Source organism: Motacilla alba, chromosome 19 (genome assembly GCF_015832195.1).
Source record: "Motacilla alba alba isolate MOTALB_02 chromosome 19, Motacilla_alba_V1.0_pri, whole genome shotgun sequence".
In the NCBI taxonomy this organism is placed as follows: domain Eukaryota; kingdom Metazoa; phylum Chordata; class Aves; order Passeriformes; family Motacillidae; genus Motacilla; species Motacilla alba.
Genome location: NC_052034.1, coordinates 4,935,195 through 4,963,102, shown reverse-complemented (window position 1 = coordinate 4,963,102; position 27,908 = coordinate 4,935,195). Strand labels below are relative to the sequence as shown.

At 45.7% G+C, this 27,908-nt stretch overlaps 1 protein-coding gene across 4 annotated transcripts in view; it reads right to left on the bottom strand.

Moving 5' to 3' along the window:
- MYO1C (myosin IC) overlaps positions 1-25,497 on the bottom strand; it is a 53,720-nt gene extending 28,223 nt beyond the window's left edge. Inside the window, exon 1 of one of the 4 annotated variants that reach the window (XM_038157690.1) lies at positions 24,957-25,497. In XM_038157690.1, the coding sequence (XP_038013618.1) occupies positions 24,957-25,031 (75 nt within the window). In that variant the 5' untranslated portion in view covers positions 25,032-25,497. Of the gene's footprint in view, positions 1-15,345; positions 19,018-23,079; positions 23,331-23,370; positions 23,631-24,956 lie in introns of those variants that run through there. The other 3 variants (XM_038157694.1, XM_038157689.1, XM_038157693.1) reach the window with 3 other exon arrangements.
- Positions 25,498-27,908: the final 2,411 nt, after the last annotated feature.

Below are 27,908 nucleotides of genomic sequence, written 5' to 3'. Positions count from 1 at the left end.
CCATCAGACAGGAAGAGACGAGCTCCGGGACAGTGGGTTATTGTCCTGGAACAGCAGCGTGGACAGGGCTGCCCAGACCCGCTCCCAGCTCACCCCAAACAGCAAACACAATCCCAGCCCTGGCACTGACATTGCACTTGGAATCACCCCTCAGAGAATCACCCCAAACACAGCAAACACAATCCCAGCCCTGGCACTGACATTGCACTTGGAATCACCCCTCAGAGAATCACCCCAAACACAAAATCCCAGCCCTGGCATTCTGACATTGCACTTGGAATCACCCCTCAGAGAATCACCCCAAACACAAAATCCCAGCCCTGGCATTCTGACATTGCACTTGGAATCACCCCCTCAGAGAATCACCCCAAACACAATCCCAGCCCTGGCACTGACATTGCACTTGGAATCACCCCCTCAGAGAATCACCCCAAACACAATCCCAGCCCTGGCATTCTGACATTGCACTTGGAAACACCCCCTCAGAGAATCACCCCAAACACAAAATCCCAGCCCTGGGACTCTGGCATTGCACTTGGAATCACCCCTCAGAGAATCACAGGGCCATAAGGAGTTCAGGATTGGATGCAGTTTGCCTTCACATGGTTTTAGAGTCACAGAATGGTTTGGATTGGAAGGGACCTGAAATTTCATTTCTTTCCAATACCACCAAGCCCCATCCAACCTGGCTTGGCAGGATTTTATTCCAGATTCCTTTGGGGCCATCCAGCACCGAAACTCCCACTTTACCTGGAAGTTGTGAGGTTCTTATCACAAAACAACCTGCACTACCAAGGAAGAGCCTTCTAGAGGACACAGGGAAGGCACTGCTGCCCTCAGTCCCCAGCCCTTGCAAACAGAAGTTGCACATTTTGCTGTCTCTGAACTCATCAGTGTTCTCACACAGAATTATTTATGATCACAGCTACACCAAGAGTGTGAAAACCCCACCTCATTTCCCACCCACTTGACTGAGATAAAGGCATTCTGACAAAAATACTGCACAGCCTTCACCAGCATCAGGGGAGAGTGAAAGAACAAGAGACAGTGGACACAAGCTGGAAGAAGGGAAATTCTGATGAGTTATTGGGAAATTTTTTTCCCAGTGAGTGTTGTCAAATACTGGAACAGGGGTCCCAAAAAGTTGTGAAACTCTATCCCTGGAGATATTTAAAACTCAACCAGACAATGTCTGAGTGACTTGATCTAAATTGGTCCTGCCCAGAAATGAGGTTGGACCAGAGATCTCCACAAGTTTTTTCCAACCTAAATTTTTTCCATGATTTTATTAATCATTTTGTTCCTCAATGGACTAAGCTGTGGATCCATCTTAAAAGGAGTTATAGGTAGTGCAAATAAAGCTATAAATCTGTTAGAGAGGATGCCAGCCCTCAGGTGTTTCAGGCAATTCATATTGTGAGCTGACAAGCAGATTCTCTAATCACTGAACATGCAGAGCCACGGAATGGTTCCCAAGCTCAGCTGCTGATGTTTCATGACTGGCACTATCTGCACTCAGCTCTGCTTTAAGGGTATTTTGTTTGCTTTGTTTTTTCCCTTCTTATCAAAATGCATCCTTCACAAATTCTGCTACAGGAAGGGTAAGGTCAAGCTCTGAAGTAAAAAGATTTAGAGCAAAAAGCTTCATCCTCTTCAGAGAGGAGGCTATTTAAAAGCAAACACACGTAGCAGATGTTGTCAGCGGCTGGGTGCAGCACTCCCCTCTAATTAGCTCTGCCCAAGGCAGAGATCCCAGAGATCCTGGCTGTGGTGGATGTCACAGGCAGAATGTGCCAAGGATTTGGGATGGAGCTTGGCTGCTGGGAGCACTGCAGTGCCACAGCTCCTCTGCCCTCTCAGCCTCCATTTTGAACATTATTTGTGGTTCTTGCACAACTCTGTTTGGCAGGACTCTCATTCACTTCTTATCTCAGCTGGGTGAATTTTTAACGGCGGCAGCTTCAGGATGTGGCTCGGAAGAGGGTTCATCTTTGGGCTGGCACTGGAGGAAATGGACACTACTCCAAGCCCCTCTCCTGTGCACAGGTGAGGTCAGAGGTGATATAAACTCCATTTCCCAAACTGAGCCCCATTAGCCATTAGTGAAACACAACAGTGAGCCCTGAGCCAGGAGCTTTCCAAGCATAATTGAAGCTGTGGCCTGGCGGCTCTAATTCTTCAGGAGGAGAATGTCAGTGCTCCACCAGCACTCCTCAAACCAGTCTAATTGTCACCAAACAGATCCAGTTAAACTCCTGTTAGAATTCTAAGCATTAGCAGAGTTGTCTTCACATAAACAACCTCACCTTTTCCCTAGTTTACACCTCCTAACACATCTCAGATCACATCTCATCACAGAAAATGCCACATAAGAGAAGAATATACAACAGCCCAGCACTTAGAAGTACATTTTTTACATATTTCCCTTGGTTTTTTCATGCAGGAGAACCCTTTTATTTATTTATCCACTGGAAAGACCTTTACTCAAAATGCTTTTTTTCTGCAGCCAAACTACTGGCCAACTTCTGCTGCAAGGAAATCTCTCCTGCATGTGGGTTAGCCTAAATTAGGAGGGGGATAAAAAAAAAAAGTTGGAAAGCAGAGATAATTTTACTTTATAAGATCTTGATCCTGGATTATGAAGGTGATAAAACCAGACTCTTCCTTTCTAGCAGCAGAGCCCAGCCCTTGTCTGTGATTTCTGCTGAGGATGGCTGGCAAGGTCTGGCTCACTCCAACAGGCAACTACAGGCCGAGGGATGAATCAAGTTTTCCAGGCCTCACCAGTTAGAAGTGACTCATTTAAACCCTGGATTAGAGCACTGGGATTGCTCTGCTCGTTGCAGATAAGCAGCTGATTCCCTGAATACAATTTCACATTCAAAGCAAGGGGACTGGAAACCTTTCCTGTCAGCCCTGCTCCGACAGGCTCGCGGAGCCGAGCGTGACTCGCTGAGCTACACCCGCGAGCAGCGGCTCTGCTGGAAAAATAAAGAGTTTGGTCCCATGAAAACACCATCACTGCTCCCCTCTGCAGTGCAGATCTCACTGCAAAATATAAATCCGGAGGTATGAGATGCTGCCTTGGGTTTATGCTGTTCAAAAACCAACGTGGATCACATCTATGTTATTCCAAAAGGTGTCAGGTTCATCTATCAGTGAGTGAGTTCTTTCTGCATTTTTGTAATATTTGTTATTTCTGCCTTGCAAAAGAACTACAGAATAAGACACATTCCATAATTAGAAAGCCCTTGGCAAAAATACCATGGGAAAGAAACCACCCTAAACAGGCCAGGAATTTGAGAGCCCTTCCTCTTACAGGTCAGAGGAACATCTTAATCAAAAAATAGAAATGTCTTTAACCTGTCACATGTGTCCTGTGTCCAGATCATCCTGATCTAAAACTGATTAACATGCCTCACACTCCTAAAACACCCTGTAAGCAGGAGCTGAAGGTTCTGAGAGACATTTGTCCCACTGCTTAGGAAAAACACCCTGTGTCCAACAGAGGATGAACATCTGACTGCAGGATAAGGATAAATCAACGCCCTGCCAAAGAGCCAATGCTAAATATTGTAACAGGTTGGACAAAAAGGCAAAACCTCCTCCCTACATTATTAGTTCTCCTAAGAATTGTCTCTTTTCTACCCAGTTTTTGGATTATAGCATCTCCTCTTCCCCTCTCAAGAGTGCTCCAAACAAGGAGTCATGAGCAGAGGTTTGAACACAGGACATTGGCCCCTGGAGACACAACATTCCTGCTCGGTTATGAGACTGCACACCTAGAAAGGTTAAACCAAAAGCTCATTATACTCACTCAAAAGGTGCCTCAAAATGATGAAAGTTCCTTCACTTTACTGCAAACTTCATGACATCACAAGTTGACTGAATTCCCCGATTCTGCGTGAAGGTGTTTGCAGGGTTACAGACAAAACCTTAAAAACAGTGAGGTGTGGCCAAAAGAGTTCAAAAACCAGAAGACAAAGAATATTTAGATTATTATTTTGGATTCTAATTTATGCTTTGTAATGCCTAAAACTGTCAATACTGGTTCTGTTTGTTTCAAGAAAGCTTCATCAGTGAGAACACCAAACTTCTTTTCTTCCCAAGCTCAGTCTTTCACAAATAAATACAAAACAAAAAAAGAATATTGCAAAAAATGGAGATGCCCATGTCTCCTTGGATTCCTGCACTTTCTCTGCCAGTGCTGTTCCCTGTTTTGATGCCCCTGGTGATGGATTAAAAAGCACATATGACAGGCTTGTATTTAGTTATGGCTCCCGCACACACACAATAATTCAGGGTCTATGACGTGAGTGAAAACAGAAACTGGGTTAATCTAACAAATTAAGATAAATTTTCCTTGTTGTTGCTTTCTGCTGAAGCAGTGAAACAGAAATGGCTGGCTGGCTTTGACAGTGGCCATCAGAACAAAGTCCCACTTTATAATTACCAGATGCCCTTAATGTGATGCCAGTTTGTCTCATGCCTGTGGCTGCTCCCGCTCACGGCCCTGTCAGGGTTTCCCTGATTTTACAAACACACTCCGATCCCAACAGCAATTGTTACACTGACTTCAGCAACAAAGTTTAAACCCAGCAGTTAATTCCCTGCGATTGCTCCGGCCCTGCTCTGACACAATCATTTGCAGCAGCTCCCCTGCAGTGGCTGTGGCAGGGATGGGGTTTGGAGGGAGCTGGTAACACAAACAGCCTGACTCAGTTCAGCTGATGTGCATTCCTGCCGACTGACTTTCCAAACAGTCACTCCTAGTGGCAGGACCTACATCTTCCTTTTAAGGGGAAAAAATGTTTTCACAGGAAAAATTAAGTGTTCAAAGCCTGTGCATATCTCTGTGCTTCCAGTGAGTCTCGCCTCTAAAAACACTTCTTGTTGCACACAGAACAAAAACTTCTTCCTTAATTTAAAGCTGTTCCTCTTTTTTAACACAGCCATTGGCTGTCTGCCCACCCCTGGCACTCTCAGGTGAAATATCCTAGCACACTGCTTTTCACACAAACCAGCACTGAACACAGCTGGTTTTCCAAAGGAAGGACTCAATCTGAGTGAGGAAAACACAAAGAAAAAGAACAGGGAATGTACAGGCTGCAGACAAAACTTTACAGCTCACACTGCTGACAGTTCCTATTCCTTCACATTTCTTTTCCTGCATTTCTGAAAAGAGGCTCAGTGTTAGAAAGGGCTTAAGGCTGGAAAGCAAACCACAACAAAAACTTCTTGTTCCATCCACAGGAGATAAGGAAGGAGTGAGCACTGGTGCTTTGCCTGCAAGTTAGATGAAGGAAACAGGATTTCCCTCTGCTACTCCCTGAGCAAGATCCCAAGGAAATGTTTCTAATAATAGGAAATTACTATATAAGGCCAGATCAGCACTAAACTGTTTGCAGTCTGGAGGAGAAGGATGTACAGGAATCCTGAGGAGGCTGCTCACACATCAGGGGAAGGCAGCACATCCAGGGCTCCCCTCCACACAGAGGGACAGAGTTCAACCTGGGACTCCTCTGCTGAGCAGGGTCCTGTCCTACAGCCCAAAATAGCAACTAAATGCACAAATTAGAGCTGCTCTGTCGTTCTGTAATGCCCTTGCTTTTCTCCATGGCAGGAAAAACACCGAACAGACTTTGAAATCTATAAAGTAACACTTGCAAAGCAAAGCTGAGCAGGTAAGTGATAGGGAAAGGGCAGGAAAAGACACAGCCATGCCCTGAAACACAACATGGACAGTGGTGCTGCAGAGGGCAGGCTGAGAGCTCCCCTTCCTGCCCTTCCTGGGCTGCAGATCCATGGAGCACTGATGTTTTATGAACTGGACAGTTCTTACTCATCTTTGTCTAAAGAGCAAAGACATTGGGCACCATTTAAGTTCATTTTTGCAGTGTCCCCACAAAATAGCAGGAATCAATGTCTCCTAGGCCAAGAGTTCCAGCAGCTCCAGGCAGCTGTGCACGTCCCAGCAGAGCTGCCAGGGCATTGCTGTGGAGCTGTAGCTCCAGCCCACACCTTCCACCATCCCTCCAGCAGACACCAAACCTGCAAGCCCAGTTAAAGGACACATTTTCCTCCTCCTTACACAAATGGAAGGGAGTTCCTGTAACAATGCTCACAGAGGCCTCATTTGGGGAAAGTGATAGCACTGGAAGGTTTCTCTGTGATTCCCATCAAGGAGTACCTTTCCATCCTGCTTTGTCTTTGGATAAGGCCGGGAGCAGCCAGTGCAGGGCAGCTTGCTGAGCAAACACAGCACGGAAACGAGCACAATATGAATTGCTAGACAGATTTATCACCTAGAGTTTTGGTTTGGTGTTTTTTTTTTTTTTTCTTTTCCCTCCCTGACAGCAAGAGATGTTTGTGACAAAATGTACAAACAATTCTGTATCTGTAGCTCTGCCACATCCTATGTCTCTTCTCTGCAGAATGACACAGCTTCCAGGGGAAAACAAAGCCAAATCCCAGCCAACATTTTCCTGTCAGCTGGTGAGACCTCCTTGAGCTGCAGGGCTCAGTTTGCTACAGCAAATTTAAAAAAAAAAACACAAAAAAAAACTTAAAAAGAGAGCATTAAAAAAACCCCAAACTCAGGCCCCCCTTGTGGAAGAGTCATTGATGAGAGATTAGAGTTTGACAGCAAAGCTCTCTCCACATCACAGCATCAGGAGCTTCACAGTCCCCATGAAAACACAGCTGAGATTCCCAATTATTCCCCATTCCCTCCACTGTCCCACAGGATTCCTCCAGTGTCACCAGGACCTCAGCAGCTGCTTGTACCTGGCCCTTGTCCCCACAACACCTGGCCAGAACAGGGTGTGCTCTCAAAGCCTTCCAGGGCATGTTCTGGGCCAAGAGGGTGTTTCACATTGGGCTTTATCTTTAGGGACATCTTGATTTCTGAGGATTTTTAGGCTGACCTTTAATTTTTGTCCTGTTAAATACTTCACATCCTTGACTGCACAGCAAGGGGGAAAATGAGTGCAGGCAACAGGCAGGTTTTTCAGGGCTGGGAAACACAAGTGGTTCTGAGAGAAAAACAGCTACAAAAAAAGCTCTAATTTTAAATGCTCTTATGCCTCTTTTCTCATGTCATACTCGCTCCATAACAATTATAAAGCAATTCAGCAAGATGGCCTCTGCTGGTATGGTTTGTGGTCAGTGGTATCTGGAAGTTAAATTTGGAGAAAAACATTTTTGGGAACGAGCTCCCTGTGGATTGAAGTCAGTACAAAGCCTCAGCTGTCAGGCTGGACCCTAACACTGTTGTAGTCCCTGTTTATTTTTCATACCAGCTCCAAGGATGCAGTCACTAAGATGTTTGCTCAGTTTCAAAGTCAAGCCCAGGAGAAATAAGATATTTGTCTTGGCTCTAAAAAGTGAGAAGAATCACAGGTATGAGACTGGGAGTCTGAAAGCAGGGTTCATCCACCCCATTAATGTTGTATTGACAGGATCCCAAGCCTCCCCTGTGCCCCCAGTGATTGCAAAATTCTTCTCTAAATATAGGAATTATCTGTTTAGAACTGCCAGCACTAAAACAGAAAGCTTAAGTTGCTTTATTTTCTTTAGTAGGTTAAATCTGGAACCTAAGGAAGGCTACCTGAAAGACATCATTCTTAACTGTGCCAACACACATCATTTTACACAAATCCAAATACCAAATTCATCTACTCTATCAGACTGCTTTATAGTAAAGAACTGAACTCCACTGACCTCTCCTGTCCTTTTGTAATTTAATTGACAACTTTCACCAACGTAGCTTTACATTAAAACAAACCACACCCAAAATCAGATCATTGGTACTGGGAAAAACAGTTGAGAAAGGAAATACCTCCCTCCAAAACAGCCAAATGAAATTGTTTCTTTTAAGGCAGCATGGAGCTTTTCCTTTCCATAAAGCTTGAATAAAGCCATCGTGGAATTCCTAATTTGTTTTCAAAGCCATGAACTTTTCTGTTATGTGGAGACTGCAGCATAGGTAATATCTAGATTTTATGAGTATATTCAAGCTTCCAAAGGCAGAGGAATAAAGGTCAAATGACAAGAACTTTCCTGAAAAGCACAGGAGAGAGGCTCACATACGGAACATATTTGCTTAAATTTGGATTTTTTTATAAAATAGTTTGTACATGAGTGATAACCCAACACATAACTAACCCTACTCCTCTCTACTGTTACTGTAACAACAAATCCCTTAGTATGGACAGTTTATAGTAGGATAAAGATGTTTATATCAGTGTAAGATCTGGGATATCTTTATCATTTTTACCCAAAATATGGGGATATGTTGCTGTGAGCAACATTTTATATTGGTACAATTGCATTTGCCATGGGTTTGTTCCATGGATTATCCACAGGTTCCGTAGGGAAAAAAGCCAAGTCAGCAACCTGCAAGTGTTGGGTGATACCTGGGAGTAACAAATTCTTATTTTCCTTCTGGGTGTGACCTTCCTTTAAAGCAAACGTAGCAATTCTGTAGCAAACTCCAAGTTCCCAAGTGGAGTCAAGCTCTGGGAGCACACTGAATGCTTTGGACATTAAAACAAGTGGAGCAGTTTTTAATTTGATGATTTATAAGTGAAGAGTTTACAGGCACAATTTGTACTTCCACTTCTTTTTTTTTTTAACTTCTTTTTTTCTTTTTCCTCTCTCCTCTGTTTCAAACTGACTTTGTTGGCCTAAGGCAGGCAGTTATTTTGGGGCAGTGAAAAGTTATAAATAAGTTCTAATAAAACTATTAGCGACACACATGAGAGTGAACTTTTCAAACCCTTCTTTGTAAGGGAACAAAGAGCACTTTACACTCACTGCGATGGCACAAGCCCCCTAAGAAAAGTTTAAGGGAAGAGTTTCAACAACTAGATCATGAACCCAAAATAAGAATATTGGATGAGCTGTAGAAATTCCAGATTGTGCAGAAAGGAAGGGGCTGAGCAGTTTGCAGAGGCAGAGGGAAGGAGAGGAGCCAGGCAGTGAGGCTGGCCCTGGCAGTGAGCTGAGCACGTGGGCAGATGATATTGCAGCTGATGTCTGAGCTGCTTCCCTTTCGCCCGCCTGCCCTGCTCCTGCTGAAAAGGAGGGGAAAAGGCACCAGATGAAGGGTTTTGTGTGAGGTCATCTCCGCTGGCTGCTCTGCCTGTGCCCCAAGGAGCCCCCCCATATCACCCGTGGAGGCTTTAATGCTTTGGTGAATCTTTTCTGTCCCAAAATAGATTTAGCATCACTTAACATCCACAGGGAATGATGAGCTGTCATTGTGATGGCAGAAGTGCTCCAGGCTGCCTGGAAAATACAGCCATCATTTCAGAAGGATATTCCATGTCCACCTGCATCAGCTTGCACTCAAATGCAGAACCTTCTCAATTCAGAATAGTTTTTAAACTCTTGGAAAACAATCACATTCCTATTACATCAAAACCGCCTTAAATCAAGATTTTTTTTTAATGTAAAAGAAGCAGTAATGACACTGATGTTAAAAAACAAATAAATTATTGGCCTGCAACTTAGCCCCCTTTGGATTACAAGCAATATCTCATCTCCAAGGCAGTTTCAACTCCCTCTTAAGGAGAACTACACAGTTCTGCCCTCTGCATTTTCAAAACTTTCTGCATTATCAGAGACATCAGTTTAATCAGAAACAGAGACACTAAAGAACAATGAAGGAGTCCATCCCTCTGTGCTTCTCAGGAATGTGTGCTGCACATCTGGACAAACATGGGTCTCTGCAGAGAATGGAAACATTCATTCCCCAGCTGTGGTTAGGTCCAAACCCTTTTTCTTTCTCTGCCTGATTTACTCCTGATCCTGCATTTGGTGGTTGCAAAACTGCACAAACCCTGCTGAGGCTGACACAACAGGCCCAGTAATCTTCCTCATGACCCTTCACACCTATTTTCTAAACAAAACCTTCTTCTGGGCTGAGAGCTCCAGCTGAAAGGAGAGATCCTGAAGGAATTGACAGCTGTGACATTAACAGAAATGCCAACTGTCCCACAGCATCTTGTTCTTCAACAGGAGATGAGGACTGGCACTCCTAAGAGACAGGAAAGGGATGCACTCCCTGTTTGTTTTTCATACCAAGCCCAAGGATGCAGTCACTAAGATGTTTGCTCCGTTTCAAAGGCAGGTCCAGGAGAAATAAGATATTTGTCTTGGCTCTAAAAAGTGAGAAGAATCACAGGTATGAGGCTGGGAGACTGAAAGCAGAGTTCACCACCCTGCTAGAAATGCCTGGATTTGGACATCTCATGGAACCTGGGTGTCTTTAGATCTTCTGCTCTGATGCTGCGTGGGAAACCCCACAGTCCATGGCAGCCAGGAGCACAAGAGGAACTGTCTGAAGGCTCATCCCACTGGGGAAAAGGAAACACCTTTTCCCCTCTGATTTGACAGGTACAGATCCTGTAGCTCCTCTTGGACACATCAAGGACCTCCCCTTGGGGAGGTGCTGCAGGACCATGAGGGAATCTGAGCTCTAAGCTGACAGAGGATCCACAGTCCCCAGAATAGGTATTTCACATAGAAAAGTCAACATTTGTTATCAAACCCCATCATGTAAGAAATACATATAAACCACAGGCATCAGCTTTGATTTGTTAGCTTAAATTTTCTGTTTTTACAACTCTCCTAAAGCCAGGGCAGCAGCATCTGCTGTTACAGCAACAACAGGAGCCCAGCCTCCATCACCCCAGCAGAGAGAGGAGGCTGCAAAAAGCTGAGAGCTCATACAAAATGCAGGGCAAGCCCTAAATTAACCCTGCCTTGCCAAGGTCAGTGCTCTGCCCTCAGCTTCAGTGGTGTTGGAGTGCACCTGTGGCAGGAAAAAAGGTTAAGCTCTTTTATATCACCTAAAGGAAAGCATCAATATTTGAGGGCTTGTTTCAGGAGCTGTTGTTTGCATGGCTGAAGTAGAAAAACAGAGACACAGGGAAGTTCATCACTGTAAATTATTGATTTGCTGCTTTCTAGACACTGAAACTGGTAATTAAACAAATGGTAAAAAGATACTTCATCAATTATAGAGGTGCCACTTTAAATTACACTTGCTCCAGGATGAATAAAACACGGAGGTTAAATGCTTTGGGTATTTCATGCCTGCTTCTTGTTCAAAATCCTCACTGCAACAATGATTCTAATTCTCATATCCTGCTGCTCCAGAGCTGTGTGCTCTGTATCAAGCTTCACAAAGGGAAATTAGAGCTTTTGTTTCACAAGTCTTAGTTCACAAAACATCCAGGAAGCACAGTCTCATGGTCAGGAGAGAGTATTTGGAGCAGATATCATTGGGATCCCCTTTCTGCTCAGCAGGGGTGGTTATATGGCCCTAAGTCAAAGCCCTCCCTCAAAAATCAGCCAAAAAAAAAAGTTTTGTCTCCTAACAGCCACTTGTGCAAGCTGTGAAGCACTGGGCAGACATCTGACACTGGCCTGATGGTTTTTAGAAGCTATAGACATGCACACACCCTCCCCAACCTAAAATAACAGCAGCAAGCTGCTTGTGAAGCAATGTGGTGATGACATCAAAGGTGCCCTTTTAAGCAGAAATCATGTCACAATCATGATGATGACTCAAATTGGATTTGTGATAAATTTTTATATGAGGGTGCACACCTTACTGCATCACACTTAAGGTTATCTCATTCCACATGTTAAATATGTGAATGTAAAAGTTCACTTGCTCTAATACTGATTTTGAAACAAACAGCAATCAAAGAGCTCGGCTATCTTGCAGTTTCTGGCATGGATTCTCTAGAACCATTATTACATCTTAAATAGATTTCACCCTGGGCAAGCATTTAGTGAAGGCTGAGTTCATCCATTGCTTGAGATAGGCCAGGGAATATGAATATTCCAGGTTTAAGGCTGCAAATGCAGCAGAAGCAGCTGCCTTAAAGGCACATGCAAAACAACCCTAACAGGTGGACACAGCTGGCATCCCTCATGAGCAGGGAGGCAACACCAGGGAAACAGCAGCTGCTGCTGGAGCCACAACAATCCTGGAAGTCAAAGAACTCATCATGGAGCAGAGGGGCAGGAGTGAAGGTGGGAGCCCAGAGAGGAAAGAGAACGATCAGAACATGGTGTGGAAGCTGGAGGTGATGGAAAGCTGCCAGCTTTCAGCTGATGGAAACAGCCCAAGTGGGAGATGGAGGCTGGACTGTAGGATTTTTGTGGAGGAAAGAACATCAGTGCTTGGTAGGGGGACGGGAGAATCAAAGGCTGAGCTGACGAGCTGACTCTTCCTACTGCTCCCCAGATAATGAGGCTGAAGCACAAGGAGAGCCAGCTCTGCCACAGGCCTGGTGCCAAGTGCTTTGTGAAGTGTTCCTTGCCTGTTCTGAGGAGACTTACACAAGGTAAGGCTTTATTCATAAGTGCCTGACGGATCCTGTGTGTGCAACAGCTCCTACCAGCAGAGCAGTGTTTGTGGGAAATGTTAGGAAGAGTGTCTAAGAGAGATAAAGCCTTTGAGCTGCAGATGAAGCTGCCAGCCCTCATTTCCAGCTTGTCAGAGCAAGTCCTTCTTGAAGTCAGCAGGCTGGAATGAAGAGAATCTGGCATTTGTGCAGGGATGTATGGCTCAGGCAGCCGGGGCGGAGCGGCCGCCTTTAATCAGACTTTCCACAGAGCAGGGGCAGCGGGAGTGGCCAAGAGCAGAGTGATGGGCGTTATCTGCTGGGCAGCCAGAAATTCCTCTCCTCCACTTCGGATATCAAGCCTGACCTCCTTCCTGCTTCCACTAGCCCCTAGAGCTGGAGGGAAGGGCCATACAGGATGGGGATGTGAGAGTCCTTCACATTCTCAGAATTGCTGGGGTGTGTGAGAGGCAGCACACACTTGTCTGTGCGCTGACAAATTCCTCAACAGCTGATGGCTCCCAGGAGTAGCTGCATGCAGGTAGCTGCAGGGCTAAACCCCACTATTCCAAAATTCACCTTTCCAAGTGCTAACCCACTCCAGCTCACCTGCTAGGTCACAGCTGGTTGTGAAGCCTCTTCACCCACAGCGCATCAAAAAGGAGCAAAACTCCAGAACATTTTAATCCAGCTGCCTACTACAGCATAAAGAATCCCAGAGCAAACCACTTCTGGTTGTTTTCTACCCTCACAATGAGCCTACAGTCCACTACATCACACAGAGCTTCAATTCCATCTAGAAATAGCCTCTTGAGGTCTCTGTTGCAGGATGGCATTCTTAAATTTTGTTTCCTTGTGTGCCACTGCTGCTGGTGACAGCAGCAAATTGCAGGAACCTGTATGCCCGGGGTGGGCACGGAGCCACATCCGACCTCTCGCACGGAAGGTTTTGGCAGCAGAATTAATTCCTTCTCCCTTCCCCTTTCTGCCTGTGTCTCTCATGGCATGCTCAGATACCACAACAGAGTAACCTTGTCCTACTACCCACCACAAATGCCTTGTTAGAGTCCCACAGGGCTGGAAGGCTCTTTGGATCTTTACACCTGGTGAAAAGCAGGGCAAGAGTGGGAATCTCTGCATCCTCACCTGGGTAAGGTATTCCCCATCCTGACTCTCAGTGCACTGGCTCTCCCAAACTCCATCCATGGAAAACAATGCTCTGGGAAGGGGAGGGGAGCAAAATATTCCAGACACCAGTGCCCAACTAGACCCCTGTGCCTTGGGCTCTTCTCCCTGTTTTGGATGCCAGCCACTCTAAAGATGCTTTGGCAAAAGGCAGAACAGACAGCAGCTTTTCCTGGCTCCATGTCCAAGAGTGTGCAGCCTGGAAGGATTTATCAGTGCCTCTCTCTCCCTGATCTGATAGCACATTACAGGGCACCAGCAGTGCAGGACTCATGGGCAGGTGCTCCTGCACTGCTCAGGAGCTGGGACTGTGGGAGCTTGGGAACACTCATTATTCTGTTTGTAAACCTTGATAAAGCCAACATTTAGAAAACAACTAATTACCATTTATGTCCCAAACAGCTGGCCTAGCTCCACATCCACATGCTGGGAGGTTTTGGTGCCAATCAGCCCACACATCAGAGCACAAAAGTCCCCCAGTGTGACTGCAGAACCTTCTAGCAAACAAACTTCTCACTAGCACTGACTTCAAGGATCAAAACACAGCAGTGTAAGAACAGAACAGCCACACAAGCCATCATTGCCACATCATTACACTACAGACACTTGTCCAAGGTGAAAAGGGCACAGAAAATGTCCTCTGAGGTGGCAGAGGGCAGTCCCAGGCTGCTGTCAGCTGGCCTGGACAGCTGATGTTCCTGTGACACAGCCTCTGTCCCAGCTGTGCCTGTCCTGGCCCTCTCCCCCTCTGGGCTGGACTGAGATCCATTCACTCTGAGCAGACATTCAGGGAATTAAACAAACAGAAAATGTTGTTTTTGTCATCACTGCTCTCCCAACTTTGCTTCAAAGGGTTAATCAAAGGGTCAAATGGATGCAAGTACAAGGCAGGGAGTGGAGGACAACAGTGAAACCAATTAAAATTGCTTCAGTGAAAGGTGGAACAAGATGATCTTAAAGTCCCTCCCAAGCCAGACCATTCCATGATTCTGAACAGAACTGATATCAGGATAAGCTTATCTTAGGTACTGGGGGAATCCAAAAGAAAGGCCATTTCATGGAAGTGACATGTATGAAGCTCCAAGACTCTCTGGCTGCTTGTTCATCCCCTCCCCTCTGCACACCCTCATGCCTTGAGCACTGAAATCCTGCAGCAGTGACACAAGGACAGTATCACCCCCAGCAGCCCTGGGGACAAGCCCAGGAATGCCACCAGGGGTGCAGCCTGTCAGCTGCAGTGCTCCAGGAGCAGGGGGGCAGCACCATAAATCACCTGACACGTGGGGATCCTGTCCCAGCAATGCTCTGCCACTCCCAAAACCCAAAAACTGACACTTTTTGGCCTCAGAAATGAGGGCTGATGCTGGTGGGCTTTGGTTGCCAGCACACAGGAGAGGAGCAGCTCACTCCACACACTCATCACTGAGCCATTTATTGACCCAAATGAACCTCCCCATCCCCTATCAATCCAGAAATGTCAATCCAGCCCACACTAAACACTGATTGATTTTCTACTCTAACGAGCACCGTGTCACATTTGTGTTAACTACTCATCAGTTCAGATAAGTGGTTTGCAATTAAGATAATTTGAGGCCAATACAAGTGTGGCCTGAAAAGCACTTTCAAGAGTTCAGCACAGAGAAATTCACTGCTCAAAACAGACAGCCAGGTACCAAGCTGACAGCTACACCAGAATTTACCTTTCCAAAACAAAAAATTTTGTCACAACCTAATTTTTCCTCGGAAGGCAATGACTGGCTCATACAAAGATTTCTTCCCTGATATGTACACTCACCCTGCAGCAACACTGATTTCCTTCCTCTCAGGTGACACCACAATCCTCTCCCAGGTGCTCCCTTATTCTGATGGCAGGCAGGCAGCATTCCAGCAAAGCTGCACTCAGGGACAAGAGCAGCCAACTTCACTGAAGCCTCCAGAGAAAAATAAACAGTTACAGGAGAGCAGCTTTGAGTTCCATGGCCGTGAGCCTGGACATAGCTCACATTCTCATCCTACACGGAGCCACTTTGTGGAATTTTCCTCCCAGTGCGAGTGGTTTTTTGGACACCAGCAGCTGCCAGTTCAACGCATTCAGGTTACAGTTGGAACTCTCCTGTCCCCACCTAGATCCGGAAACTTCAGAGCAGACACTTGGCAACCACTCAGGTTTCAGTTTGAAGAGAGAGAGAGAGAGAGAGATCAAACAGCCTCCTGCACAACACAAGGGTTTTTTGCATAGAGAACACCACATCTCTTGCAACATTTCCTCTTCACATGGAGCCCTCATGACCAGCCTGCCAGAGCAGCAGGGAAGTCCTCACTCCCTCCCAGCACTCACTACCTGCCAGGCTGCCAGCACCAGCCAGGCCCTGCTTTTCTCTCCAGGAAGTGCAGCTCATCTCTTTTTTTACTCTTCTTGCCTTTCTGCTTCTTCCTTGTATCAAGACACAAATACCTCAAATCAGATTAGTTTGTATTTGAGTCAAATAACGTCTGAAAGCTTTACCCTAATTTGTAAATGGCTCATAACCATCAGCCCTTGTATTCTTTAATTATATCAGGCAAAGAGAAAAGACACTGTGCTTCTTCATTATGTTATTTTTCTTAAAAGTTCTAAGGGACTTTAACACACCTGGTTTGGGAATACTTCTTGCATAAATTATCCCAAATTCCTCCTGGCTTTCTCAAATCCCTGCAAAAGCAGTCAGAGTGCTGTTTCTTCTGTGGGTTCAGAAGAGGGGACACCTCTTTGGTGATCTTAAAGAACACTCTTTTAAGGAATGGAACTGTCAGGCAGCACTACAGCTCACCTGCACTACTTTTACAATCAAGACTCAAACAATTTACAGAGCAGCTTTCTGCTGGAAACCAAATGTTTAAGTGCTGAAACTAAGCTCCAACTGAAGTGATACAAGAGCCAAGACAATGGGCATTTGTCCCCAAGTTATTCCATAAAGCTGAGCTTTAATTTTCTTCAGCTGAATAGTCTGAGAGTCCCCTTCTTCAGGAGGATGTGGAGGCCAACAGAGTAAAATGAGATCGATCAGATCTCTGATATGGGCTTATTTTGGCCTCACCACCTTTTCTGCCTCCTACACATCTTTATCTCCATCTAACTTTTCCAGCCTCCACTTTCTGGCCTCTGCTTTCCTTGCTGACCTCCCACACCATTTTGGCCTCCCACTCCTTTTCAGTTTCTGCTTTTTCTATTGGCCTCCCACCCTTCCTCAGCCTCCACTTTTCCTTCTGGGTTTTCAGCCTCTGGTTTTCTCTGAGACCAGCACAGAATATTCAAACCCCCTCAAGGTTATGAATTTGTAAACTCTCTTTCCAAACAACCATGTTCCACTTTGATATGTCCATCCACACTTTTCCTACACCCCAGCTGATCAGAAATAACCCATGTTCATCCTGACACCTTGCAGGCAGAACTTGGGTTTATGTCCAAGGAAACCTGGTGGTTCTCTCAGTAATTCCAGTCCTGCTAGGATTATCACAGCACTGTACAGTTGTTTTAATGGAAGTATAAAAGTAAAACATGAGAATTTCTGGGATGGTAAAAGTTGATGCTCTAAGCTTTGCTGATAGCTCCATAAACTGCTGTTCCCAGGTCCTATCCACCAAACTCCTGGACAGAAGATCAGCAAAAGTAAATGTAATCTGTGTTCCCACAGAGTGCTATGGTTGGGCACACACAAAAACACACTCTGTACTTCTCTGCAGAACTTGCTTTTGATCACCTCCACCACTTATAAGAGCAAACAAATCCATGCACAAATAAAATGAGGATTTTGCAAGTCATATATTTTGTATTCACCTTCATTATGAGACAAAGGTTTTCCTTTCTGTTTGTGTCCAAAAAAGCTTGTAATTTTGGGAAAAACAGAAAATGAACTTTTTGAATGCTCTATTTAAAATGAAGCATTTGGTTTACTTGAGAAATGTGATGGGTGCTCTGCTGTTTGTTGCACTTGGTTGTTTATTCAGAACCCCAAAACCAACCAGGGACACAAAGCCTGGGTTGTTAAAACCTTTTCAGGTGTAATGGGTGGGGAGCGAAGTTTCCTGTAACACCTGTGAGAAAATCCCATGCTAACACATAACAGCAGATCATGAGTCAGGAAAAGGTAGAAAGGCTCACAACTGAACTCCAGTGCTCACTCAAAGGAGGCAAAAGAAACATCTGCTTTTCTGTCTGAGTTCCAGTTCTGTCAGAGAGAGAACTCCTGGCTTCCTGGTGCAAAGGTGTGGCTTTCCCTCCCAAGAAGAACAAGAGGCAATTTCAAACAGACTCCAAAAGTCCTAAGAGTGGAGGACAACCTGTTATTTAAAACAACAAGATGTGTGTGTGGACACAGAACAAGGCTTCCTGGTCTCTAATTTGGAAGGTTCAATAAAACTCTAGAAAAGCCCAACACTAATTAGTGCAATAATCTTCCCTGTCTCCAAACCACACCATTGGACTCACCAGGCTTTTACTGCAGATCAAAACCTGAGCTGCAGCAGCACTTGTAATGCAGTGCTGTGTGGTGTTGCAAATATGCACCAGGTTTTGTTTTTTCCAATATGTTGGTTATAGTGTGCAGCCTTGTAAAGCACAGAACTGCATATTTTAGTTATTAAACTTCACAAACAAGTCTGGCTGTTGAAAGTCACTTCCCTGAGTAAACAATGACTCAGTGTGGGCTGTATAATGTACAAGTTATTAGTTACTGTTAGTGAGTTTGAAAAAACTCAACTCTATACAAAGGCCTGCTTCAGAATGGAAAATAGTTTTCCTCCTACTTCCATAGTCCCAGTTATATTGTTTCAGTGGAATTTAATTTTCTAAAAAGCTAAACAGATCACTATCTCTTCATTATATAATTGGACATTGACTTAACTGGACCCTTCAGCCATGAACAATATGTGCAGTGTGAAAGCTGAGTTTACCCTTTTTTCTGTTCTCAGTTTGTCATTACAATGCTGAAGTAAAGCTGATTCTTTCCTGGATAGGAATAACCCATCGAGACCAGGCATCGGGTGACAATGAAAACAGACATAAAGACAACCATAAAATATTGAGGATATGGTAATGAAGAAAAATGCAATTGCAAGTTCAATAAAATCCTCTGACAAACACTGCTCCCTAGTTAAATTACAGCTCCTTCCATAATCCCCCTCTTCATTAGCAAAATGGCCAAATACACCTGGTGATTGTCAGCTGGCAGAAGGCACCAGGATCACTCTGCCTAATGAAACTCAGCTGCTCAGGCACCAAGGTTTCCCTGCAGCCCCAAACCCCCTCCAGAGCTGTTTTCCTGGTCCAGTGGGCACTGTCCCAGGGTAGGAGCACATCTCTGTGTTACCTTTTGTAAGGGGGAAATCTCTGGTCAGACACAGCACACTAAAAGGAAATACAGAGTCAGATCACAGAATATCCTGAGCTGGAGGGACCCACAAGGATGAACTCCTGGCCCTGCACAGACACCCCAACAATCCCACCCTGAGCATCCCTGGCAGAGCTGTCCAAACTCTCCTGGAGCTCTGGCAGCCTCAGGGCCGTGCCCATTCCCTGGGGAGCCTGGGCAGTGCCCAGCACTCTCTGGGGAAGAACCTTGCCCTAAAATCCAACCTAAACCTGCCCTGGCACAGCTCCACTGTTCCCTCCTCCTGTCATAGGGCAGAGTTTGGTGCTGCCCCTCATGAGGAAGCTGCTCAGACCCAGTGAGGTCTGAGCTCAGTCTCCTCTTCTCCAGGCTGAGCAAACCAAGTGACCTCAGCTGCTCGTTATAGGACTTCCCCTCTAGACCTTTCATCATCTTCATAGCAAACTCTGTGGTGAAATTTTACTAGAAAAGTGCCTTCAAAAGAAATTACCAAACTAAATTTCAAGGCACAGCTCTAGCTTACAGAGCCCAGCCTGCAGGCTGAGTGCCATCACAGCTGTGTCACAGAGCACTTTTTAGTCATTCATGGACTCTCCATTTCCTGGCAAATATCACAACACATTTTGACACGACATTCTTCACCACCAACAATGACACTGCCCATTCAGCGACAGAGCTTTCAGTGACTGCAGCCTGCTGTACCTCCCAGCCCTGGGACCTCACTGCCCAGAGGGCAAACACTCCAAAGGTGCTGCCAAAATGTCAAATTCTACGTCCATTTATTATCAGCTGCTGAACTGAATCACAGGAAGGGTGGTGGCCAGGCTGGCCCAAGGTCACTGTACTGGTTAAAGGGCTGAGAGTGTCCCAGGAAAGCGGGACGTTGGCACCTGACCAAATACTTTCCTAAAGAAAAAAAGCTGCCAGGGAGAGCTATCCATGCATGCATGAATGCCACAGGAGTTCTAAATACTAACCTTTACTGCCTTCCAGTACAGGAATTTAATACAGAACAGACTACACTGGAGATATATAGCAGCAGAAAAGGTACTGGCCCTGCTGCTCCTTGCTGTATTTAAATGTTTAAATATTTAAATAAGGCAGGGCAGGGCTGTAAGGAACAATTCCACCCCCACAGAACATGACTCAGTTGCAACAAATTACTTGAGATTTGTCCACTCCAAACCTTCTGCCATAACAAGCCTTGTTAGCCTTCCACATTGACTTGTGCTGCCTGCTTATATCTTTATTAATATTTCCTGGAAAGAGCTGGCTACCCATCCCACTAATACATCAACAAGAAATATGCAGAGGAGCATATCAAAATACAGAGCAGGATATTTTTCTGCAGGGAGATCCCTGAATCCAGGCACAGAGAGGCACAGCACGAGTGGCTCCCTCCAGGCAGAAAAAGAACTGTGCTACAATCTCACACAAGGCATGCAAACCTCACCCACTAGAGCTGACAGCAGGCTGGATGGATGGTTTCTGGAGAAGCCAGGGATAGCAATCCTAGGCAGAGCCAGCCACATCACTCAGGAGCTGGTTGCACAGCAGTAAAGCAGCGTTTAACACAGGAAAAGCCCTGACAGGAGACACACACATGCCACAATTGCAATCACTTCATGCCAGCACAAAGGGCCCACCTGACCCCAGCCTTCCCTGCCTCTGTGCAGATGTCGCTGTGCTGACACAGAGAGCTGGGCTGGGGAACTGCTCCTCACAAATCACCTGTTTGTTTGGCCTGCTCAGCTCCGAGCTGGATCAGCTCTCACCAGTGAACCACCTTTGGCTGCCACTGCTAGAGGTAACCCAAAGCACAACACAGATGGTTTTCCCCACGGTAACATTCAGAAGCACACAAATCAGCCTTTCTAAATGGTTCTTTAGCCTGTGTGGAACGACAAGTGATTGATTTACATCTCTTACAAAGGGCTGTGGGACAGACCAGCCCCGGGGAAATCTGTACTTTGAGTTCCCTCCACCTCCTTTTCTGCGGCACCTGTAACACTCCAGCTTCTCCCAAACACACGCTTGTCCTCCAGAAGGCACTGCTGGTTATCTGAGAATAGTGCTCACTCATCAGTCCTTTGAACTGGGAGGCAAAGTGCTGCAGCCCAGCACTCCTCAATAAAAATAATAAAAATAAATAAATAAAAAGTTCCATGCTGGAACCATTCAGAGCTTCCAGGTAAGAGCCAAGGGAAGGGGCATTGGGAGCTGTGTTTTATACACTGCCCTGGGACTGTGGCAGCTGCTGCAGTTTGTTTTTCCTGCATTTGGAGCAGGCTGTTCCTTTGGACAGGGGTAGAGGAATTTGTCCTGTTCCTAGAAAGCATGTGGTTCCTAATGCAGTAATAAGCAACATGACACTACAAACAGAAAAATCCCAAATATCTGAACAAGACTAAGACTGTCTTAGCTTTGCATAAAGGCATCCATGGAGTTTGAGCTGATTCATAGAAAGAAACACTAAATTTAATGTTATAAAGCATTCTTAGCCCCAGTTTTTTATTGGCCTTCCTCCAGTGGGGTTAAATCAAATAAAAAAATAAAAATGGCTTGACTCATGTTGTCAGGATCTATGTAAGTTCTCTCACAGTTATTATAAATCCTGAAGATGTACTGTAAGTCACAAGTTTCTTCACTATTAGTTACACAGAAGAGAACAGAAATGACACACTGTGGATACTGACTCACATGGGATCTCTCACTCCTTAGTGTGTTATGATTCACACCTTTTTTTTTTCTCTTTAAAAATTAATCTATCCTTTATACCATGATAAATTAGAACATGTGTTCAGTGTGGCACTCCATTGGTCCCTGCCAGGCAGAACACAAAATTCATATTTACACAGCCCCTCCCTGGAATACAAGATTATATCCACTATCAAAACTAAAACCCCTGAAGTGTTATGACAGTGGTTGCCATATCAGGGCCTACTGTGAAAATTAAGAACTCATCAGTTCCATAAGCCTTAGGCAGTTTCTAAAAGTTTTGAAAAGGTGCTGACAACTGGCAATTGTCTATTGCTCCAAAAGGGGATGAAAGAAAAATGCCTTTCTTCCCAAGTACTCTAAGATGTGGTTCTGTTTTCATGGCTTGTCCCACCAACCAAGCAAATTTTCTCATTTGTCACTTTTAAAAACTAAGCAGCTGCCATCCACAAGTAGCTCCAGAGGAGCCTTCTGCCCCAAGCAACTGTCAGAGAGAGATTAAATACCAGAATAATCTCTGCATTGTACTCAGAACCACTTTTCCTCTGTAATCCTCTCAACGACAAGAATGCAGCTCAAGCCAGCTTACTTGGAAAATTCAAGTTACTAGAATGAGTTGCTCATTCAGGCAGAGTCAGATTCCTCCCATGAGTCACTGTCACTTAAAACAATTAACTCCAGGTACATTAGAACAGGGGAAAACCGGCATGGGAAGCAGCACTAGAGACAGGAACCCCTGAGCTTCAGTGGGGACACAGACTTGTGGACTAAATGGGAGAAGTTAAGGAGTTTGACCATCTCCACCTGTGAGAGAGGGCTAAACACACCGAGCTTTCTGCATGAAGGGCTTTGAGGCACCTGTGCGAGCACGGGCAGAGAAGGGAGAATTCCTCCAACGAACGTCAGCGCTGTGCACAGCAGGGGGATCGCACCGGCAGCGCTCCGAGCTGTAACGCGAGTTCGGGATCTACGGGAAGCCTGTCTTGACAAGGGCAAGCTAAGCCGCCTGGAGCCCCGGCCGTGCCACGGCCACGTCTGAGGCGGGAGCAGCCCCGCCACACCCTGCCCGGCCCCGGCTCCGCTCGGGCTCCCCGCCGGGCAGGGATGCGCGCAGGGAAGCGTTACCGGAGCGCAGCCACCGACCGCCCGGGAGCCGGGCGGCGAGCAACTGCACCGGGCAGCCGCAGCCGCGCCGCGCCGCCACCGGGATGCCGGCTGCTCTACCCCGCTCATTTGTTCCTTCCGTGGAGAACGTTCCGAGTTTCCGGGAAGGTCGGCGGCTGCGGGAGAACGGCCGAGCCGCGGCCGCCCGGGGCGCTGCCCCCGCGCCGCCCCGCAGCCATGTGCCCGAGCTCCGGGAGCGCCGGGCGGGCGGGACGCACCGAACACACCGACCCCACCGACCGCCCGCTCTCTCGCTCGGCCCCCCCGGCCCCGCTCACCTGCGCTCGGTGCCCCGGGACGCGCGGCTCGGGGCCCTGCGGCGGCTCCGCGAGCGCCTCGGCGCCGACTGCCCGCGGGAGCCCGCGCCGCGCCGCTAGTGAGCATGTCCGAGCGCCGGGCATGCGGGCTGCGGGCCGCTGCTCCGCCCTCACCTGCACCGGCCCCGCGGCTCCCGGCACCCCGCCTCGCCCCCGGGCCGGCCCGCGCCGGTTACGTTGTCCGCGGCAGCGGCATCCCGCCGAGCAGCTTCTGCAGCGAGCTGGGGCTGTTGCCTCCCAGGGCAGACGCACCTGTCTGCTGCGGACGGACAAGATAAAGCTCGAACGCTGACGGTAATTCTACCGGCCCCTCCTGGCTGTGGGAGTCATCAGAAGTGCATGTTCCTGGGAAGAACGCAGGTGGAGTTCGCTCTGGAGCGATCGCACCGAGCTCGGGAACCATCCGCTGTGAGCAGCAGATTGGTCCGTCCCACACAGGTGTGAAATACCCGAGGCGGTCTCGTCAGGATCTACAGGAAATTCTACACACTGAACTCCAACAGCCTGAACCACTCTGAGCTATAAGAGTAAAAAAGCTCTGCTCTCGCCACTCCTGCGGCAGTTTAAAGTACCTTAAAGTTTCTCTAAAACCACCCCTCTCTGGCCATTCATGCAACACCGACACTGCTTGATACACAAAGTAGCAAGTCAGCATTTCATGGGATGTTAATAAGTGTTTCAAACTTTTTAGAAAGTTGAACCTTTTGTCTCTTTGATATCTTCCCCAGGACCCCTGCACACGCTAAGGTTTAAAGAACATTTCCCTCTGGGAACAACAATTCAGTCCTGCCAGTGCAAATAAGTCAGTAACACTCCTGCAAACCAAAGAACACCGGAATTGCAACTGTCTCCTCTCCTCACAAGGCAGAGGGAGCTCTAGGTTTTTTTCTGAAGTAAAATGACTCTACCTGACAATTGTGTAACCACACAGTAAATGTCTCAGCTCATTTTCAGATTGAGTTTCAGATTAGTCACTAGAAAGACAATGCTAGGAAACAGCAGCAACATGCAAAGATGTGCACTTTGGTACAAGATGGCTCTACCAGAGCTGAAGATCTGTTAAACAGGTTTTAAATTGCTATGACAGAGAGAGAGAGAAATTCAGTTGCACTTAGGCACTTCCAAACATTTTAAATTTTACACAGTTCCTTTTCTTTAAACTCCTTTAATTAAAAATTATACAAATGCAGATAGAAAATATTTTGAAGCAGAACACACAGAACAGCCATGAATTCCAAGAAAACTGAAATTTTTCTCAGAAAAGTACCATCCTTCTCAACTGTTTGTGTCAAACCAGAGAAGATCAGCTCATGGATTTCCTTTCACTTACATACAAACCCTGAACACATGTCAAGAAGTGCCAAGTTAACAGAACAGTCAGTTCCTTGAGATACTTATAAGTTTGTTAATATGTGCCTGTACCACTGAATTTTCCATATGTGAACCTTCCTGTAACATTCAGGGCATGAACCCCCTGACAGCACAACCAACACAAGAGGCACAAAACAACTGTATCAAAGCTCTTTCCCTTCCTCTGCAGTCTGAAAGTGCTCCCAGAAATTCTGACAGAATTCACACAACCAGGCCAAACAGCAGCTTTGGGTCACTGCAGTACTTCTAAAGGAAATAAATGTTAATAATTTTCTAAACTCTCACTCCATTGCTACTAATTCCACCCCAGAGAGAAAAAAACTGTTCACAGCACAGCTCCAGTCAGTCCAACCAGCCTTGCAAACCCTTCCATTCTTGCCCTGGAGCTGCTCAGTCCAGACCTCAGTTGGTTATTGTGTAACCCACAGTACCAGAAGGGGACAGAGAACAATGAAAGCCAGGCTTACAGTCCTGCGCTCTGCCTTGCGGCCGACCACGCGGATGATTTCTCCTGTAGGAACACGTTCAACCTGCAGCTCCATTCTCCCAAGGAAAGGCAGTAAATCCCTCTATTCTTTATGGTTCTGGTTTCAGTATGCAGCAGCAGCAGCCAACCTTGACTGAGTGCAGCCTTTGGTTCAGAGCCCTGTTGTGAGAGGAAAAGATGAACCTCTGTATTTATACCAAGAGTTAGGTGTGAGCTGAAACAATGAAGTTCAAGAATGGTTTCCACTCGCTCCAATGTGCCACGACAGTTCCAAGAATCCTAAATTTATGTCTGTGTTCATTGCCTCCAACTTTGTTGCTGTTCCATTTCTGTCCCACCGGGCTCAGAAAAGTCAGGTCGCTGCGGATGCTGTTTCAGAGGTGTTGGCACGAAACAATCCCATGGTGGACTTCAAAAACCTACCAAGAGATTTTGTGCAGAAAAAATCCTTCATCTTTGCCTCCAAGAGCAAGCAATAAAAATCCCTGACTGCTCCCATGGTAACTACAGGAAGTTCTGCAAACTGCTGCAGAACGGAATCATTATTAATTGAGTCCTTGAGTAGCTAACTAATCATGGCAAAGGAAATTAATTGGCACGTTACTGCATGAAAATTCCTACAAATAGGAGAAAAATAATCTGGTGAACGTGGGTTTATGTGCAATTACAGAGCTTCATAATGATCATGGCAACCATGAATGGAGCCAGACCTACCACCCTGCAAAAAAAAATATCACATATCCTGCCTGTGACTGTGAGGATAAAAAAAAATCAGTCTAAATTTCAGGTATTTTAATATTTGCTCAGGAGATAATTCCTTCTATCTTCTTGGAAGAGCCAAATTTGAATTTTCAACTCCACTACAAACCAACTGCAGTTGATAATGCTTGCCAAGAAAGCATTAACAAGATTAATTAGGAAGATTACCAAGCACTGGCCACTCCAGAGCAAATATAGGTAACACAGTTCTGTTCAGCAACTGCAAAGGAAGGTTCTGTGTTTCATATCTGGAATTATTCTTATGCTTCCTTAGCTGTTATTCACAAGATTGTTGCAGTCCAACAATTGTTTCCTTGAGCACTTACTTCCCAATACAGAGTTCTACTAAAAAAACCCGATTTTATCACATTTTAAAACCCAACACTGTCACTTCCCCAAACAAACCCACCCTATCCTCAGTCATAAGGAGCAATACCCAGCCTGATTTACCTCCCCTTTCTATGGAGAGAAATCACAGTGGTCAGAACACCAAAGCTGTGTTAGTGGAATGGCTCCTGTGATGCAGGTACCAGAATTATGTGCAAAAAAGCCTTCTGAAAATGGGCTACAAGTGAGTGGTAAGAGGAAAAAAAAGGTGAAGACAGCAGAAAGAAGATGGAGGATGAAATGTAAAAGAATAAAATAAAAAAAGGGAAAAAAGGAGCAGAGTGTGGTCTCTGATGAGCCTGAGCTGTAAAACCACAGTTACAGTGCAACTAGAACTTGACAAATGATGCTGAAGCATCCCCTACCAGAGCTGATGTCTGTACTTGAGCACTGCCAGTTTCAAAGCATGGTTAGCTGGCTAAAACATCTGCTATTCTATTTTTCATCCTTTTGTGTTGCCTATACTCATATTTTCTGATTCTTTCCTGCCCCTCTGCATTTGCTCTTGCCAGTTTGCATCCCCAGATCTCACACTTCACTGTTTGACTCCAGTGATTCTCCCAAGCTGTGGTAACTGCTCCCACACTGATTTCTCCTGCTGCTTTCTGGGCTGCACAAAGTTCTCCTCAATTGCAGGGACCCTGTAAGTGGAAGATGACAGTTCCACTGCAATGGAGGGGGGTGAGATGTACAAACACAGATCCATGATGTTCCTCAAATTGAAGCAATTAAACAAGTTCAGGGCACTTCAATTCCTGAGCAGATAATTTTCCAGAATAATTGTATATTAAATAGAAATTGCTTCGTGTCAATCATGTGCAAACAGCAATTCCTAAATCCAGGAGCAGAAAGGGTCACAGGAAGTTTCCTGTTAGCAACACAGAGCTCTCAAAAAAGGTATCATTTCCTCTCTCAAGGAAAACCTAACTCCAGCTTTGTTCAGCTGGCCTTTCCACTGCAGTATATTAATTCAGACAAGTTCATCTGAGTGTCACTCAGTGCCCAAGAGCAGAGAAGGAAGCAGTGCTAGTAGAAACAATGGTCTTTATCAGAACGTATTTTTAGGGTCTCACAAACACGCAAGACATCTTAGAAATATTTCCTGTTTACACAGAGCTGTCCTATCTGTGTGCAATGATACACTGCACATCCTGAGGTTAGCCAGCAATCAGAAATACAGGGGAGCTAAATGAGGCTAGGCTGGACAACATTCCTTGGGATATATAGCTCCCATTAGAACATTAATTCTCCAACAGCATGGACTTATGAAAAGTTATCCTTAGATGGAAATCAAGGGCAAATTTATATTAAAATATATAAAATTTAAAATACGATGCACAACTTAGCAGATCTTTCATAAAGGCAAAAGAGACACCTCAAATCACACCATGAAAAATTCACTGTGACAAAGTGAAATCAGAAGAACCTGTTCTCAAAAATTAAGAAACAATGTCAAGTGGTCTGGGCATTTTTACAAGGAAAATGTCAAAACCTCAACGGGGAAGAGGGACAGAAAATGCAAAACCACAAGAGCATTTAACACTGGATTCATTGAAATAAAGAAAAAAATAAGATGAATCTGCTTTGTCCAAAGGAAAAACAGCATTTATCCATGCTCTTCTTTTGCAGCCCAAGCCCTACCATAGGTTGTCACTGATTTTCTTCTAAACTACCTTGTATCTGTGCATCAAACATGACCACAACAAGTTCCTTGGAGAAAGGTTACAAATTAATCCTCCCCACCCAAACCAATCTGCTCCTTCTCAAATTAACAGAGGCCATGCAC